The sequence below is a fragment of the Hydra viridissima genome, unplaced genomic scaffold (assembly GCF_058129835.1).
Source record: "Hydra viridissima isolate aposymbiotic clone 2 unplaced genomic scaffold, HvirCarnegie_v1 scaffold_9, whole genome shotgun sequence".
Taxonomy (NCBI): Eukaryota; Metazoa; Cnidaria; class Hydrozoa; order Anthoathecata; family Hydridae; genus Hydra; species Hydra viridissima.
The window spans coordinates 1066723-1081674 of NW_028324308.1; the positions used below are offsets into that span (position 1 = coordinate 1066723).

Here is a 14952-nt window from a genome sequence, read left to right on the forward strand (position 1 = left end):
AAGGAACCCATTAAATAAACGCGTAAGCAATCTTTCGTTTTTTTTTTAATGCGATCATCTTATTTATGCTTGTAAGGATTAAAGCGAAGAAACTGTAAAAAAGAAAGATAAAAATTGAAACCTAAGAACGAGGTAACAACAAACAAACAAACGGCAGCTAAAACGTGCTTTATAAGCTTTAGTATAAAACGCTGCAACGTTTTATATTAAAGCTTATAAAGCACGAAACTGATTTCTTGTTAGAGCTAAGTGCTTTTTTTTAGAAGTAATTTTTCTTGAAAGGATTACATATAGTATAAGCTTAGAGAAAACTAGTAATCTCTTACTGGTGTCATAATATTATAATAATTCATATATCATTATTAATATGCATCAAACTATTTGTGTTGTTACAAAATTTTTCTGTGGAGAATCTAAAGTGGCAGCAAAACGAAGAATACTTCGATTATCAATGCCTTCTAGCAATTTGGCATCCCTATTTTTTAAAAGCAATGAGAGCTGGAAAAAATGAGACTGAGAGCTCGAAAAAATACCCCAAGTTTCGATTAAATTTCCCCTAAAAACATCTCAAAAAAAATCTCCCTGTAAACAATAATTTTCCGGTCCTTAAGAATAAAATCAATAAACGAGGGCGGGAAAATTGATATGTTTTTAATCAAAATCAGAATTGCATTAATCGTCTACTCATTAATCAAAAGTTAAAATTTTTTTTTAACTTCATAAAGTTCTCTTTCATTTACGCCAACAATTTTAGATATTGAATACTTAGAGTCCTCCGGCGAATGTCTTGCAGTTTACCCATCCTCTCCGGGGAAGACCCAGTGGCATATGATTTTTATTTAATTACCTATTGTTCTTTTTGCATTAAGACTTTTTCAGAGCAACCATACTTGTAGTTTAGAAAAAGTCGTTGCAACTTGCCCCACATTGTTAAGAATTTTAATGCAACTAGATGAACGATCTTTCCTTTTTCTGACTTTACCTGTGATGAAAATACTGAAAGAGATTTTAGATTTTCCACCAGACTTTTAATGATATATTTGATCTTGAGTTGGCTTCAAGTTGTAAACTGAACTTAGAAATTTTCTTAGAAATATTCGTCCATTCGGAAACTGCTTCTAATTGTGTGACAACCAAATGAATTTGATGACCACATCACAATCCAGCGTTGACCTTTTTGATGATGAGGATTCCTTTTTACTGTTATACACCATTTATGTTCTTTATCAAACTCTTTGTTTGCTGGTTAAAATCCTTAATTAACCATTCAGTTTTTTCCTTTTTCGGAGTTAGTTCTCCAATTCTTAATAGAAACTTTGAAGCTCAGACTCATTGTTGATATAATGACGAGTGCAATTTTGCTTCTTGATGTTCATATGTCAGTTGTAAAGCCTATCCCATCCACAGTATCCAGTCTCTTTGTTCGTGTTAAACATTTTCTTCAATTTGTCTGATGGTGCTTCACAAATCTTTGGTATTAATGAGCATGACAATTTAAGAAATTTGATTACCACATGTTGAATGATTTCGTGGAAATCTTGACTTTCAACAATTTTAAATGCCAAGCTTTGTTTGATAACTAATTTTAGTTTTTTGTTTTGTTTTTTTTTTGTAATTTTTTTTTTAATGGGCTCTTGAAATTCTTCTAAGCCAGAACAGTGTGAAACAAAGTTAAAAGTCATCTCCTACACGACAATCTTGAAAGTCTTGATGAGCATTATAGAATAAGCTACACACATTTATTGCTGTATAATTGTAGTTATGTGGGTTCATAGGATGTTAATTTTTCGAGAACTTCCCTTTTAAATTCCTATTTAGCAAGAAACTCTTTTAACATTTCCGCGGTACAAGAAAATCGATCCTAAAAACCTGAAAGAAGTTTGAAAATTTTTCCGATGGTTGGGATCATGAAATTTCCAAATGAAATTCCTAAGCAATTCTTCTTCAAGAAGTTTAAAAACCGCGGAAAATTTCGTTTTTAAACTTTTTGTAAGGTTACCCAATGGCAATCAACTAGTGGAAAATGGAACTCATAGATAAGCCAAATTTGAAAAGAAAAATATATATTTTTTAATTATCCGGGAGTTTTTTCTCACACGATCATTGAATTTAGATCAATCATGGATGTCTTATGGATGTCTTAATAAACAAAAATTGTTTTTCTCTCAAAAATTTTACCGAACACAATGCAAATTTCTAATGGAATAAACGGAAATTGCAAATTTAATGAAAATAAAACTCAATAAAATGGGCAAACTCGGGCAAACCGGTAATGGCAACAGGATAAGAGAGTTCAGTTTTGATTAATGAATTCTAGAAACAAATTTCATTGCAAGATTTAAAGATTGTGGAGAACTACCTGATTGTTTAACATCAAGACACTAAATATGAAAGACAATCAGTGATTGTAGTTTAAACTGACGAAGCAACGTTTAAATCATATAATAATAATAATAATAATAATAATAATAATAATAATAATAATAATAATAATAATAATAATAATAATAATAATAATAACAATAATAATAATAATAACTATAATAAAAATAACAATAATAATAATAATAATAACAATAATAATAATAATAATAATAATAATAATAATAATAATAATAATAATAACTATAATAAAAATAACAATAATAATAATAATAATAATAATAATAATAATAATAATAATAATAATAATAATAATAATAATAATAATAATAATAATAATGTAATAAGATAGGATAGATGGGTAGTAAGAACCATACGATTCAGTATATTTATACATATAACAGATTAACAAACCAATATTTTCCATTTAAAGAGAAACTGAAACTGATCGCACAAGACGCACCAGAGAATTTTTACGGTCATCATTATTTTCGGACTGGTCAACTACACTCAAATGATCATTGTAAAGTTTAGGAAAACTTTTGAAAAGAAAAGTTTGTTCTGAGGAATTTCGCGGGATTGAAGGTCGGCATTCATGCCATTCCTCATCATATCTTTCATTTTCTGATAACTTTTTCCTTTTAAAGTTTTGAGCGACAAGAAAAATTTTACCTACAAAAGATGGTTTGGGAATTTCCAGACTGCGACGATATGGTTCTTGAAAGAGACTTTCTGAATAGATTGTTTTTGGAGAGCTGACTTCTTTATAACCCCCTTTGGTCAAAGTTATAATGTCAGTCAGTTTTTCAATGCTGCTTGTAAAAATTCCGCATCGGATGAGCAAGTTAAAAAAATCTCGACGGAAGGAGTTTGTAGAAACTGCATACATAAATGGATTGCACAAAGCATTTATCGGAAAAAACACAACCAAAAGATATTTTGATTTCTTTACATCAATACCCAGCGAACCGATATTTCCAAAAGCAGAGAATAATCCAATAACAGCTATCGGCCCCCAACAAAAAAAATCAGTTAAAATCAACCAAGCCATACGCTTGGCAACTTCTGAATCATCACGATGATTTCCGCAATTGAGCTGTGAATTTCTTACAACCAAATACATTCGGAAATAAGACACCGATACAAAAATAAACAAAGAGACATTCATGGAGAGCATAGTCCCAATATAAACCAAATCACCTTTACTCTTCGTCCGAAACGGTAAACAGATTGCCACTTCTTTGTAACTATTTACACCTGTAATTGGTAGAAACGCCAAAATTATTGATAGCAGCCAGCAAAACAGCATGGCGGGTCGAGCCTGTTTTAGTGTAACACGGCGATGAAGGTACATTGCATGAACAATCGCAAAGTATCTTTCCACAGTGATTACGACAAGCACAAGGACGGAAAGTTGGCTAGAGAACACGGCAAGAAAACCTGAAATTGCACACCCTCCGCCAAACTGCCATTGTCTGACATAATTATAATAGTTTCCGTGGGTGTGAGCAGAAGCAGAGACAAGAATAAGCAGGTACAAAGATAAACACAAGTCAGCGAACGATAAATTTAATAAAAGGAACTTAGTAACGCTCATCGTACGCTGGGTACATATCAAAACACAAAACACAACTGAATTAGCTGCTAAAGCTAGAATTGATATAACCCATGACAATCCTGTCAAAAAGACATTTCCCATTATATCATCACAAGGATGAAGAGCATCGGGAAGTGGGAGACATTCTACTTCAGAAATGGTATTGTAGTGGATTTCTCCAGAGTAGTTAGGGCAAACTATAACATTCTTCGGATGATTCGTTGTTTGAAAATTAAACTTGTCGCGTTCTTCAAATTCCAAATCACCTCTAAAGCTAAAGAAGGAAAAAAAAAAGAAGTTTAATACTTTCCGTTCTCGAGATTTTAACAAAAATGTTAAATTGAGAGCAACGTAAAAAAAAACAAACAACTAACATCGGAGGAAAAGTGACATTTTTTGATCCTTTTTTTCCAATAAAAAAACCGTTTAACAAAGATTGACTTATTTTATATTCGAAGCCTTTAAACAGATCTACAGGAGCTGATAAATTTCTTTCTAGATTGTATGGTGATGGTTGAGAGGGCCTCAAAGTTGTATTGCAACGACTGTCGTTTGATTTAGCAGCATTATTTAAAAACGTGCCAACTTGTGCACGCTTAGCAATAAATGCACAGCATAAAAACCGTTGAGCTTCACCAACCCGAACAGTCTTCAATGTCGGAATGCTTACTAAACCGTTCGGGAAATTCCAAATATTAGGAGTGTTTTTCAATTCCAAAAACTCTAATTTTTTCAACCCTTCGAAAGGTATATCACTGATAGATGTACCGCTTAAATATCTAAATATAATCAGTTTTAATAAATAGTTGGGCGCAAACCGAGCAGATTCTTTACAAAGATCAATCATACACTTTGAAATGTAAAAAACTTGTAAGATGAATAATAAGAAAATGTACAGTGTCCTTAGGTTTTCCCCTCCAACAAATGCATGCGGATGTATGGTAACAAGCCTTTTATTCTCTCGGAGGTCTCTGAAAAAAAGTATTCAACAAAACAATTGCTATTTATTCGCATGATTTTAAATTCTAAATCCTTATAAGTCTTTCAATTTAATTGAGCCGAAAAAAAAACTATTTTCAATTTACAGTTTTTTTGTGTGAAACTTACAAGGAATGTAGCTGTGATGACTTTCTAAGTATATGTGATGGAATTTGTATAATATCTGTATTCTTTAAAGATCTAAAAATTTAAAAAAAAAAAAAAAAAATTAAACTTAAACGTAAGTTGCATATTTTTGATTAATGAGGAAAAAAAAGGGTCACACTTACAGTCTTTCTAAGCGTGGTAAACGATCAAATGACCTGCTCTTTATTTCTTCTATTGGATTATTGTCGAAATTCCTTTAAAAGAGGAAAAATTACTCTAAAGAACCTGAAGAAAAGTTTTTTTGCAAATTACATGAAATTCTCCATTGTAATTTGTGATTCCTAATCAATTAGAATCCTAAACAATTTCTTTAGTAAATTACAAAAAACCAAGTGCAATCTGAATAATAAAACTTATAGAAATAAATATCAAATTTACTAATAAAACAAACAAAAAAAAGAACCAAAACATCGCACATAAATTTTCATGAGAAATTGTGAAGTTCTTTCAATATAAATATATTTGAATATATATATATATATATATATATATATATATATATATATATATATATATATATATATGTATATGTATATATATATATATATATATATATATATATATATATATATATATATATATATATATATACACATATATATACATGAATGCCGATCATTAGTTTATTTAGAGTGCTATTTTTAACTTATCAAGAATTTATAATCTTTTTGCTAATATTTAATTTAGAAATAAGTATGTAGCATAATATATGCTGCATACTTATTGAAATACTTTTCTTTTCACTTTATATTTTCTTAAATATCTATTAAATATTATAGCCTAAAATATTTTTTCTAATGAGTTTTCTTAAAGATGAAAGCATAAGAAGAGGAGCTCAAAAAGTTAATAAAATTAAACCACTAAGGGTAATAATCATAATTTTAAGCTTTAAAAATGTTCTGTAAATTTACTCACAACAATGTCAGCCCAATAAAATCTGCATCAAAGTCTGGAAGATGATGTAACTTATTCGATGTGAGGTGGCTGATAAGAAAGAGAACAAATTTATCAAAATAAACAAAAGAAATTTATATTAGGGTGGGATATAAAACACAAGTCATTAAAAAGAATACAATATATTGTTGCATTTTGTTGTATTTATTGTTGCATTTTGGTAATATTGTTATATGGTTTTCATAGATGGCAATTGGGTTACTGAAATAAGTATAGGCAATTCTTTTTCTGATAAAAAAAAACAAAAAACAACCAAAACAAGACATTTTTGTTAAACATTTGCTTTTTACCAATTGCAAAAAAAAAAAAAATTAATCTGCCCATTAAACTGCCTAAATATATATCTCCATATTTCAGGGAAGGACTGACCATTACTGTCACTTTTTTGTAAAAAACAAATCATATTTTAAAAACAGATATATAAGGCTACAAAAAGAACTCTTATGGTATTTTTTATATACTTATATGTGACCCTGTATACAAATAGAAAATTTTTGTATTTCTGACTGCTGGGACCAACCATAGGAGTACTGATTGAAAAGATATTTTATGAAAAATATATCAAAAAGCACCAAAAAATTCATTATGGTATTTTTTTTAAATGACTTAGTGTTTTATTTCCCCACTTTAATACATATGCAACAGGTCACTTGTTATATTCATAACATATAAAAAAGAAAAATGAAAGGTCACTTAAAAGTTCAGGATGAATTCCATGTTTAAAGACAGATAAACTTACAGTTCTCCAAGCACAAGATCCTTCATAAACAAACCATTAAAAACATTTTTCTCAATAATCTCAATTGCATTTGATTCCAGATTTCTAAATTTAATATAAACTCACAGATTTCAACTCTAAAAAAATAAATTTTTAACAAGCTTAAAATTTTCCAAATTCACAAAACTTTAATACAAAACTTATATAAACTATATATATACATACATCACTCCCATAAAAACTTATGCATTTTAGCGTAGTTGTTAAGCTCTCAGCTTGATTTCAATGTTAACTTTAGCTGACCTCAAACAAAAATATTTTCAAATTGCACTTTTTTCTGCTTATTAAACTATTAAAATGGGTTTTTTCATAGCAAAATAACTTTTACTGGAATTATTCAAAGTTATTGCTAATAACAATTTCCATTTACTCCAAAGCTTGAGAAATTTTTTTAAACCAATGATTTTAACAATAGAGTAATTCTAAAAAATTTGTCTTCATTTTTAAAAAACAATTAACAAAACCAAAGAAAAAAAAAAAAAAAAAAAAAAAAATAAAACTATGTAGTTTCCTGTAGAATCTATAAATGGAAATGGAAGCAAGTTTTACTGTATACCATATCAAATACCCAAAAGAAATAAAGAGTATAATATAGAAACAACCTCCTATCTTTCATAATATAAACATTGTTTCATTAAGAATAGACAGGATTAAATTTAGTTTCCCAGAGTTCTTCCGTTATTGATGAATTATCAAGAGCAATATTTACACACTAAAATTCTTGAAAATTAATCAAAGTTTATACTTTAGTCAATCTTGCTTCACTTAAAAACAACTTACAGATATGAAATTTTTTTATTATATTGAAATACTAAAGCATCAAGAATTCGCAGTTTATTGTTGAAATTAATTGACCTAAAATAAAAAAAAGAACAATTTTTTGAAGATTTTTAAAATGAGACATAAAAGATTAACCAAAGAAAAAAAAGAAGAAAAGAACAAAGAAAAGAACAAAATTAAATTATCAATAAAATACTATAACAATGAAAAAGTTAAAATAAGAGAATCGAAACCTACAGTGCTTCTAGTTCAGTTAAGTTTTTTAACACTCTTTGAGGTATTGACTCAATGTTTGTATTTTCAATTTGCCTAAACAAACAGATATTTATAATTTCAAAAAGAAAATAATGTTTCCCCAAGTAGTTTATCCTCTTTTCTTTTCTAGACAAAGATTATGTTCAATAAAATTTCATTTACTTGTTACAAAAGACAGTTGACCTATAAAAAAAAATCTTCAGATTTATATGAAATATTTTTTACTTACAATGACTTGATAAGATCCCCTTTCACATTAAATAATGTTTCTACATCTGGAAGTACCAAAGAGTTTGATGGTATAGTCCTACTCTTAATTGTATTATTCAGCAACCTAATGGCGACATGATCTCTTTTCTTTATGATGTAGGCAGTTGTTGTGATAAATATATAAACAGTAAAAATCTTGAATACAAAAGCTCTCATCGTTGTTTGCTAAAAGTAAATCTATATTTAAATTAAATCCATCTACACTAAAAAAAATTTACAATTCATGTTTACATGCTCCACGTGGTTTTGAGTATTGGAATTTCTCCTCTATTTAATAATAAACTATTATGTTACTAAGATTTCCTTTTTAATTTAAAACAACTATTCCCAGATCTCTTACAGAATTATTCAAGAAGGTCTGAGCTTAAATTTGGTTTGGCTTTGCAGGAAACGAGACAAAACGAAAATGGCAGTACACACCGATAAGAGGATAACTTTCCTGAAACTAAATTAGAAATTTCATATAGAAGAAACTTGTTAGAAGTTTTTTTTTTTTTACCTATTGCAATTTTGAAACTTGGTTTAGTTTAATAAAAACTTGTTTTTAGAATATTTTGTTATGTTTTTATTAGATAATGAAAGTAAAAACAAGATGCTACGTACTATGCAATATTCCCACAGCCTGTTTGCAATCTAGCTGTTTTATCATAAGCAATTTTTACATTAATATTTTTTATATTTTGCAGATAAGTAAAATGCTATCTCGTCTTGGTATTAGGCAAACTGCAATCATTTCCCATGTCATCCGTCCCTGTGTTTTATCACAGCGTACATTTTCTCTCTCAGCTGCCAAAGATAAGTATTCTTGGCACAGAACTGCATGGCCAGCATGGCAAATGTACAAAGATAAAGCAGGTTCATCAGGCGCTACTTTTTTGATTGCTGGAGCAGCTGCTTATCTTATTTCAAAGGAAATCATGGTTATTAATGATGAATTTATTTTGCTTCTTATGGTGAGTGGTGTCTTCTATAATTTGTGTAAAACAGTAGGAAGTTCAGTTGCCAAAGTATTGGATGATGAAAGGCTAAGCATATTAGAAGCAATGAATAAAGGAAGAAATGATCAAATTGCATATCTCAAAGAAGCCATTGATGCTCATTTGGAAGCAAAAGATGCATTGAAATATAGAGAAGAGCTTTTTGATATCATCAAAGCAAATAACGAGATGAAGTTGGAGACTGAATATAGAAGTTATTTGCATGAAGTTGAAAGAGAAGTTAAAAAGAAGTTAGATTATCAAATTGACAAGCAAAAGCTGGAATTAAGTATTGAAGAGCAACATATATGCAACTGGGTGGAAGAGAAAGTCATTGCCAGCATATCTCCAAAGCAAGAGAATGATGCACTTATCCAATGTATTAATGATTTGAATCTGCTTGCTGAAAGCAGAGCAATTCCAGCTTAAAATATGTATTTTATTGGTTTTCGTAAACATAGTTGTAATCAAATTTATTTTGATGTTATTTTATGTACATCTCCCATTTTTCCTCTCCTCATCTCATTTTTTGTAGCTTAGCTTTATTATTATTATTATTATTATTATTATTATTATTATTATTATTATTATTATTATTATTATTATTATTATTATTTGTTTTTTGTTTTTTGTTTAATTGTGCTGTCCTGATTTTAATTGTTAAAATATTTATTGCTCTACTTTAAAAAAAAACTGTTTTACTCCAACAATACTTAAGTCGTAACTTTTTAATTCTCTATTTCTTTATTTACACTTGAAAATCCATTTCAAATTCTCTATGAATCTTTTATGTGGTATTCATATTCTCGGTGAATTTAGGTATCTTAAGTGTAATATAAGTTCCATTGCTTAAATTGATTTGAGTATGAACTATAAATGAAACTTCTTTTTGAAATCCATAAAAATATCTGGTAAAAAAATGTTCATTAGAGTTAGTTATAGTAGTAAGTAAATTTTCAATTACAAACGAAAAACGTGTTTAATTAGCCGTCAAATCATTAAGTTTGTTAAAGGGGCGTACGGGGCATACGAAAACTCACCTTTGCGAATTGTAAGATTGTAGAAGTCCAGAAGATTAGATCAAATTTTATTTTACCATATTTAAAATATTGTAAACTCAATTCTAATTAAGAATCGCTATAAAAGACTTCTAGTAGAAATAATTTGTACTAAATGGGAAATATTTTTCGTAGTTTCTTAAATTATTAAGAGGGGTTCTGATGGTTTGATTGCTGACTTGAAAACTTCCGAAATTATTTATTCGTTTTTTGAAGACATCCTTTTTATTCTTTCAACTCTTTATCAACAAACAAAAAAATAGTAATAATTAAAATAAAAACAATTGAAAGCAGTACAAGAGAGAAAGATTCCACGTGCTCACCTTCAAACAAAAACTCTACAGACCAACCAACGTAGCACTAAACAAATACATTCTTCTGGTAAATCTTAACTTTATACCTCTTTAATACGCCATCATTTTAAAATTAAATTGGTTTATGTATAATCTACTTGCTTGAAATGTCTTTTTAAAAATTTTTATTCCCTTTACAAAGTTTAAATTGTACAATCTAACCCTCAACCAGGCCCCAAAGACTTTTCTTACCTTGGTGATCACTGAAATACAAAACTAAAAAAAAATTCTGAAAGAAGTTTAATTTATGCATTATTTATTTTAATCTATTTCTTCTTTAAAAAAAAAATTTGTGTTACAAAACTTTAACTGCAAAAATAAATTTCAGTTTTTAAGAGTTTTTTAAAAAAAAACACGTTAATTTCGTGTTTTTGATTGGTTATTTCTTAATCTTCAATAAAAATAGTTTGCTTACTAATTATTTAGAGATCGATTGGAGTCATGAAACAAAATAATGGCTAGACGCTATACCCATGAACTAAATGTATCCGCTAAATACATAAAATATAAAATAAAGAGCAGTCATTTTTTCATGATAACAATGATTAAATTGATTCATGGGCGGGAAATCAGCAAGATAAGAAGGCAACTTTTTTTTATTAAGTTTATAAACTTTAATGTTTTTTTTTTTTTTCTTTTCTTTTCTTGTTTAGAATAATACGCGTCATTAATCAATTATGAGAGAAAATGTAGCGACAGACGGAAAAAAAAATCACACAAGAAAAAACGTTCATGGTTTTTTTTGAGGACGAAAGCATAACCGTTGTACTAATTGATTTAACAATCTTATGATCCGTCCAATTTCTCTCGCAAAAATAACGTCATATTGTTATGTTCCTTACAAATTCACCTGCAAAAATGACTTCTCATTATGATGCATACAAATCTACAAAAATGTTACATCATCATGATCCATACAAATTCACTTTAATGTTTTTAAAAGTTGTGAAGTTCCACAGTAAAATAACACAAAAATAAAAGAAAGAAAATCAACAAACAACACAAACAATTTACCATAAAAATACCTTCAATTTCTAACCGTAAATTTCAAAGTTGCAAAGCAGAGATGATAAAAAAACAAAAGAAGCAATTTCATCTTTTTGTTACCCTGGGTTCACTAGATTTATGTACTGAATCACTACTCATTAGTAGTGATATTGAAAGAGTGATTCACTTATAAAACGAACTGACCTAACTATGATTAAAAAAACAAAACAAATATAATATTAGAAATAAATTAATCACACCATGAAAGCAGAATTTCACAAAATTTATTTAGCAACACCCATAAATCAAACTTTTAAAAGCGATAAGATAGTAGTAAGATAGATAATATAATGTGTTCATGTATTTACATGTACATATACGCAAATAAAAAACATGTACATGTACGCAAATAAGAAAAAACTCATAAAGGTTAGGAATAAACTTAGGCGAAACTACTTTGGTAGAAATGATGGAATAACTTTAAAAACTGATTCTTGGACTTAAGGATAAAACCTGTTTTTAGGGTGTTGGAGAAGGTGTTCCAAGAATATGGTGTGTAATGGAATTAATTTCATGTTTAATTGTTTAACAGTTCAGTTGTGACAAGTGGCTGATCTAAGGCTGAGATCTAAGGTTGCCTTATTATAAGAGAAGTTTGGAATATAGTAGAATGGAGATAATTATGGTAGAATGGAGATAAATATGGTAGAATGGAGATAAATGGTTAAATGGTGGTTGACAAATTTAAAAAAAAACAATTTAAGAACTGAATTAAGTTATAGAAATAAAAAATTTTGCATATAAGTTGCAGGATATCACTAGGGAAAATTCTTGAACTGAAATGAATTATTCGTATTGCTCTATTTTGAAGCGAAACAATCTTAGAACTGTCTTTATTTTTGAATTTTTCTTTTTACAAAAATAAAGACAGTATTTAGCACGCGCTGTTATAAGTAAAATAAAAACTTCATTATATTGTATTCAAGTAAAACGACATGGAGCCCACGGATTTAATTGAATAGGTACTTTTTAAAGTTGGCGGTTGGAAAGAATTAAACCACTGCAAGGGATCATGTGCACCAAAACAGTTCAGCTTTGAGGGGATTGTCATAGCCTACATCTTTTTGCAAATCAAAGAAAACCCTCAAGCATCTACTCACAAGCATCATCCACAATCATCTTAAGTATCATCTTAAGTATCCGATCAGCATTAATCAACATAAAAGACTGCTGAGAATTTCAACATTTCAAAATTGAGCGTTTAAAATCATTTAATACAATTTGTATAAGATTTGGATTCCATTTGAGCTCAAAGTTACCTTATAAAGCGCTATATTTCATCACGACAACAGGTGATGAGTAATGGATAGTCAACTGTAAGCCTCATTGAGTAAGTTAAACCACTTTAAAAAAAGATGTTCATTAAAAGAAATTTATGCTATTAGCCTAGTGACACTTTAGACATTATGTTCTCCTAAGAAACAAAACGATTCGGTAATCTATTTTCTACAACTCAAAATTGAATCGATTAGAATTTACCTATTGCAAAGGTGCTTTGGTTAAATTTTTACCATTGATATTTTTGTAAAACCGTGCGTGGAAATATGTAAATATCTATGATTCTAATTAAGTTGCATAAAAGTTGGGAGAAATGTCATCGAATAAAATAAACAATATATTTAATACACAATAGTTGTTTAATAAAGTTTTTGTTTCAAATAAACCTCATTCTTTTTACAATTAAAAATTAAATTTTCAGCCAGGGTTTGGAATGTAAAATTTGTTCAATAACTAACTTAGAAAAAGCATGCTGGGAAAAAAAAGACAGTATCCAGGTCATAAACTGATTGCTTATCTCTTAAGCGTAATCTCGTAGCTAATTAAAACCTTTTTTCATATGAATCAATACCAGATTTAGGATCTTAGGGTTGTGCGCAGTAAATATTCATGAAATTTCGGTTTCATTTGCAATTTTGACCTTTATGATTAATTTTAGCATGTAAATACTGAAAATCACTTCAGTTTTTGTCTAGGTATAACGGTTATGGTGATAAGCAATATTAGTGTTTTTCTAGCTGATTCCACCAATAATATATATTAATTAGATATCTAACTGCAGTGAAGCAATTTTTTTGCTTCACAGGTTTGTTTTGACAATCCGAAATGACGCAATGATAAATCAAAGCAAAGTAAAATGGTGTATTATTGTCAGTTTAAATAAAATGGCTACCGGTACTAAAAACTTTAAAAATTTGATTCACTTTTTCTTACGGAGTTTTTGTGAAGTTAATATATATAATTGGATTCCACTGGTAGAAAAAAGGCTATTTGTTAAAATGGACAAACTACAATTGACATTTATTTACATTGAATTTGAACATAAATTGAACATAACATAAGTTAACATCAAAAGTTCAGATACGTACACTCGATCGATTTTGTCTTTTATGAGTGGAGACATCACTATGGACTAAACTCCAGATAAATTCACCCATCATAACTTCATCCCATCTTCCTGGTAAGCCTTCTTCATCTAGATTTGGACGTCAAAACGAAAGTGTAAGTAGTGTAGTTTGGGTGACATTATTAAGCATGGAATTCTCGAAACTATTTTTGTTTCGATACGTTACGAAACGAGACTCGTAACGGAACTCTTCTCGAAATGTTTTTGAGTTACGAGAGTAAAGTTTTTAAACTTTCGAGAAATTTATTTCGATCGGGTCCCGGTTGTTACGAGAATCATTACGAGAACGGTTTCGAGTTTCTCGTAATGATTCTCGTAACAACCGAAACTCATTTTTCCCAAATTTTCATTTTCTCATTACGAGAATTATTTGTGTTTCGGGATATTTCGGGATATTTCGAGTTATTTCGAGTTCCAGAAATGATTTGCAAAAAATTTGATTAACCAGTTAATCAGTTGAAGTACGCATTTTTAGGACATTTGACGAGCGCGACAGCTGAATTTTGTTTTCTTTTTTTAAAAAACACAATTAAAGGTTGAAAATATCAATTTAAAGTCTTTTATTATATTACTTATCAAGACTAGGGTTAGGACTATTGTAATTGTAATTGTAAAAATTAAATACAATTACACATTACAATACAATAAAATTGTATCGTAATATTACAGAAGATTAATTCTTCTGCGGCTGAAAATTCAGCCACTTATAGACTAAAAATTGCTTCTGCGGCTGAAAATTAACGCATGCGCAAGTATTCATATTAATTTACTTCATTTTCTTAACTTAAATATCATTGTGAGATATCTTTTAGGAATTTGAAGAGAATTTGAAGATAATTTAAAAAATACAATGAGCGACCTATCGATTGGAAAATCTTTTGAGAATTTAGTTTTTTTTTGATGTTATCATTTATTTGTCATCTCGATGTAACTTTGCGCATGCGTTAATTT

General features: G+C 28.8%; 2 protein-coding genes across 4 annotated transcripts; one reads left to right on the forward strand and one right to left on the reverse strand.

The window, feature by feature from the left end:
- Positions 1-2746: 2746 nt before the first annotated feature.
- Positions 2747-10875, reverse strand: LOC145185245 (putative glycoprotein hormone G protein-coupled receptor). Of its 3 annotated transcripts, none has more exons than XM_090097648.1 (11): positions 10521-10875; positions 8122-8327; positions 7875-7946; positions 7638-7712; positions 6819-6902; positions 6041-6109; positions 5248-5319; positions 5087-5158; positions 4876-4950; positions 4354-4758; positions 2747-4253 (listed from the first exon to the last, which is right to left on the reverse strand). In XM_090097648.1, the coding sequence occupies exons 2-11, from the start codon at positions 8316-8318 to the stop codon at positions 2810-2812; spliced, it is 2565 nt and encodes an 854-aa protein (XP_089953774.1). In that variant the 5' UTR covers positions 8319-8327; positions 10521-10875; the 3' UTR covers positions 2747-2809. The 3 variants fall into 3 exon arrangements, with proteins under 3 accessions (XP_089953774.1, XP_089953773.1, XP_089953775.1); XM_090097647.1 differs by lacking the exon at positions 10521-10875 and adding an exon at positions 10180-10332; XM_090097649.1 differs by lacking the exon at positions 10521-10875 and adding an exon at positions 7023-7095.
- LOC145185556 (ATP synthase peripheral stalk subunit b, mitochondrial-like) lies at positions 8813-9615 on the forward strand. Its single transcript, XM_080061498.2, has one exon. The coding sequence runs from the start codon at positions 8858-8860 to the stop codon at positions 9566-9568; it is 711 nt and encodes a 236-aa protein (XP_079917624.2). The 5' UTR covers positions 8813-8857; the 3' UTR covers positions 9569-9615.
- Positions 10876-14952: the final 4077 nt, after the last annotated feature.

Bases quoted from the DNA above. Each gene is read 5' to 3' on its own strand.
- LOC145185245 (XM_090097648.1), bottom strand. From the start codon at position 8,318: ATGAGAGCTTTTGTATTCAAGATTTTTACTGTTTATATATTTATCACA. The intron at 4,759-4,875 runs GTACATTTTCTT...GATTATATTTAG, and splicing joins GGGGAAAACCTAAGGACACT to ATATTTAAGCGGTACATCTA. The intron at 4,254-4,353 runs GTTAGTTGTTTG...TTCCTTCTTTAG, and splicing joins AATGTCACTTTTCCTCCGAT to CTTTAGAGGTGATTTGGAAT.
- LOC145185556 (XM_080061498.2), top strand. From the start codon at position 8,858: ATGCTATCTCGTCTTGGTATTAGGCAAACTGCAATCATTTCCCATGTC.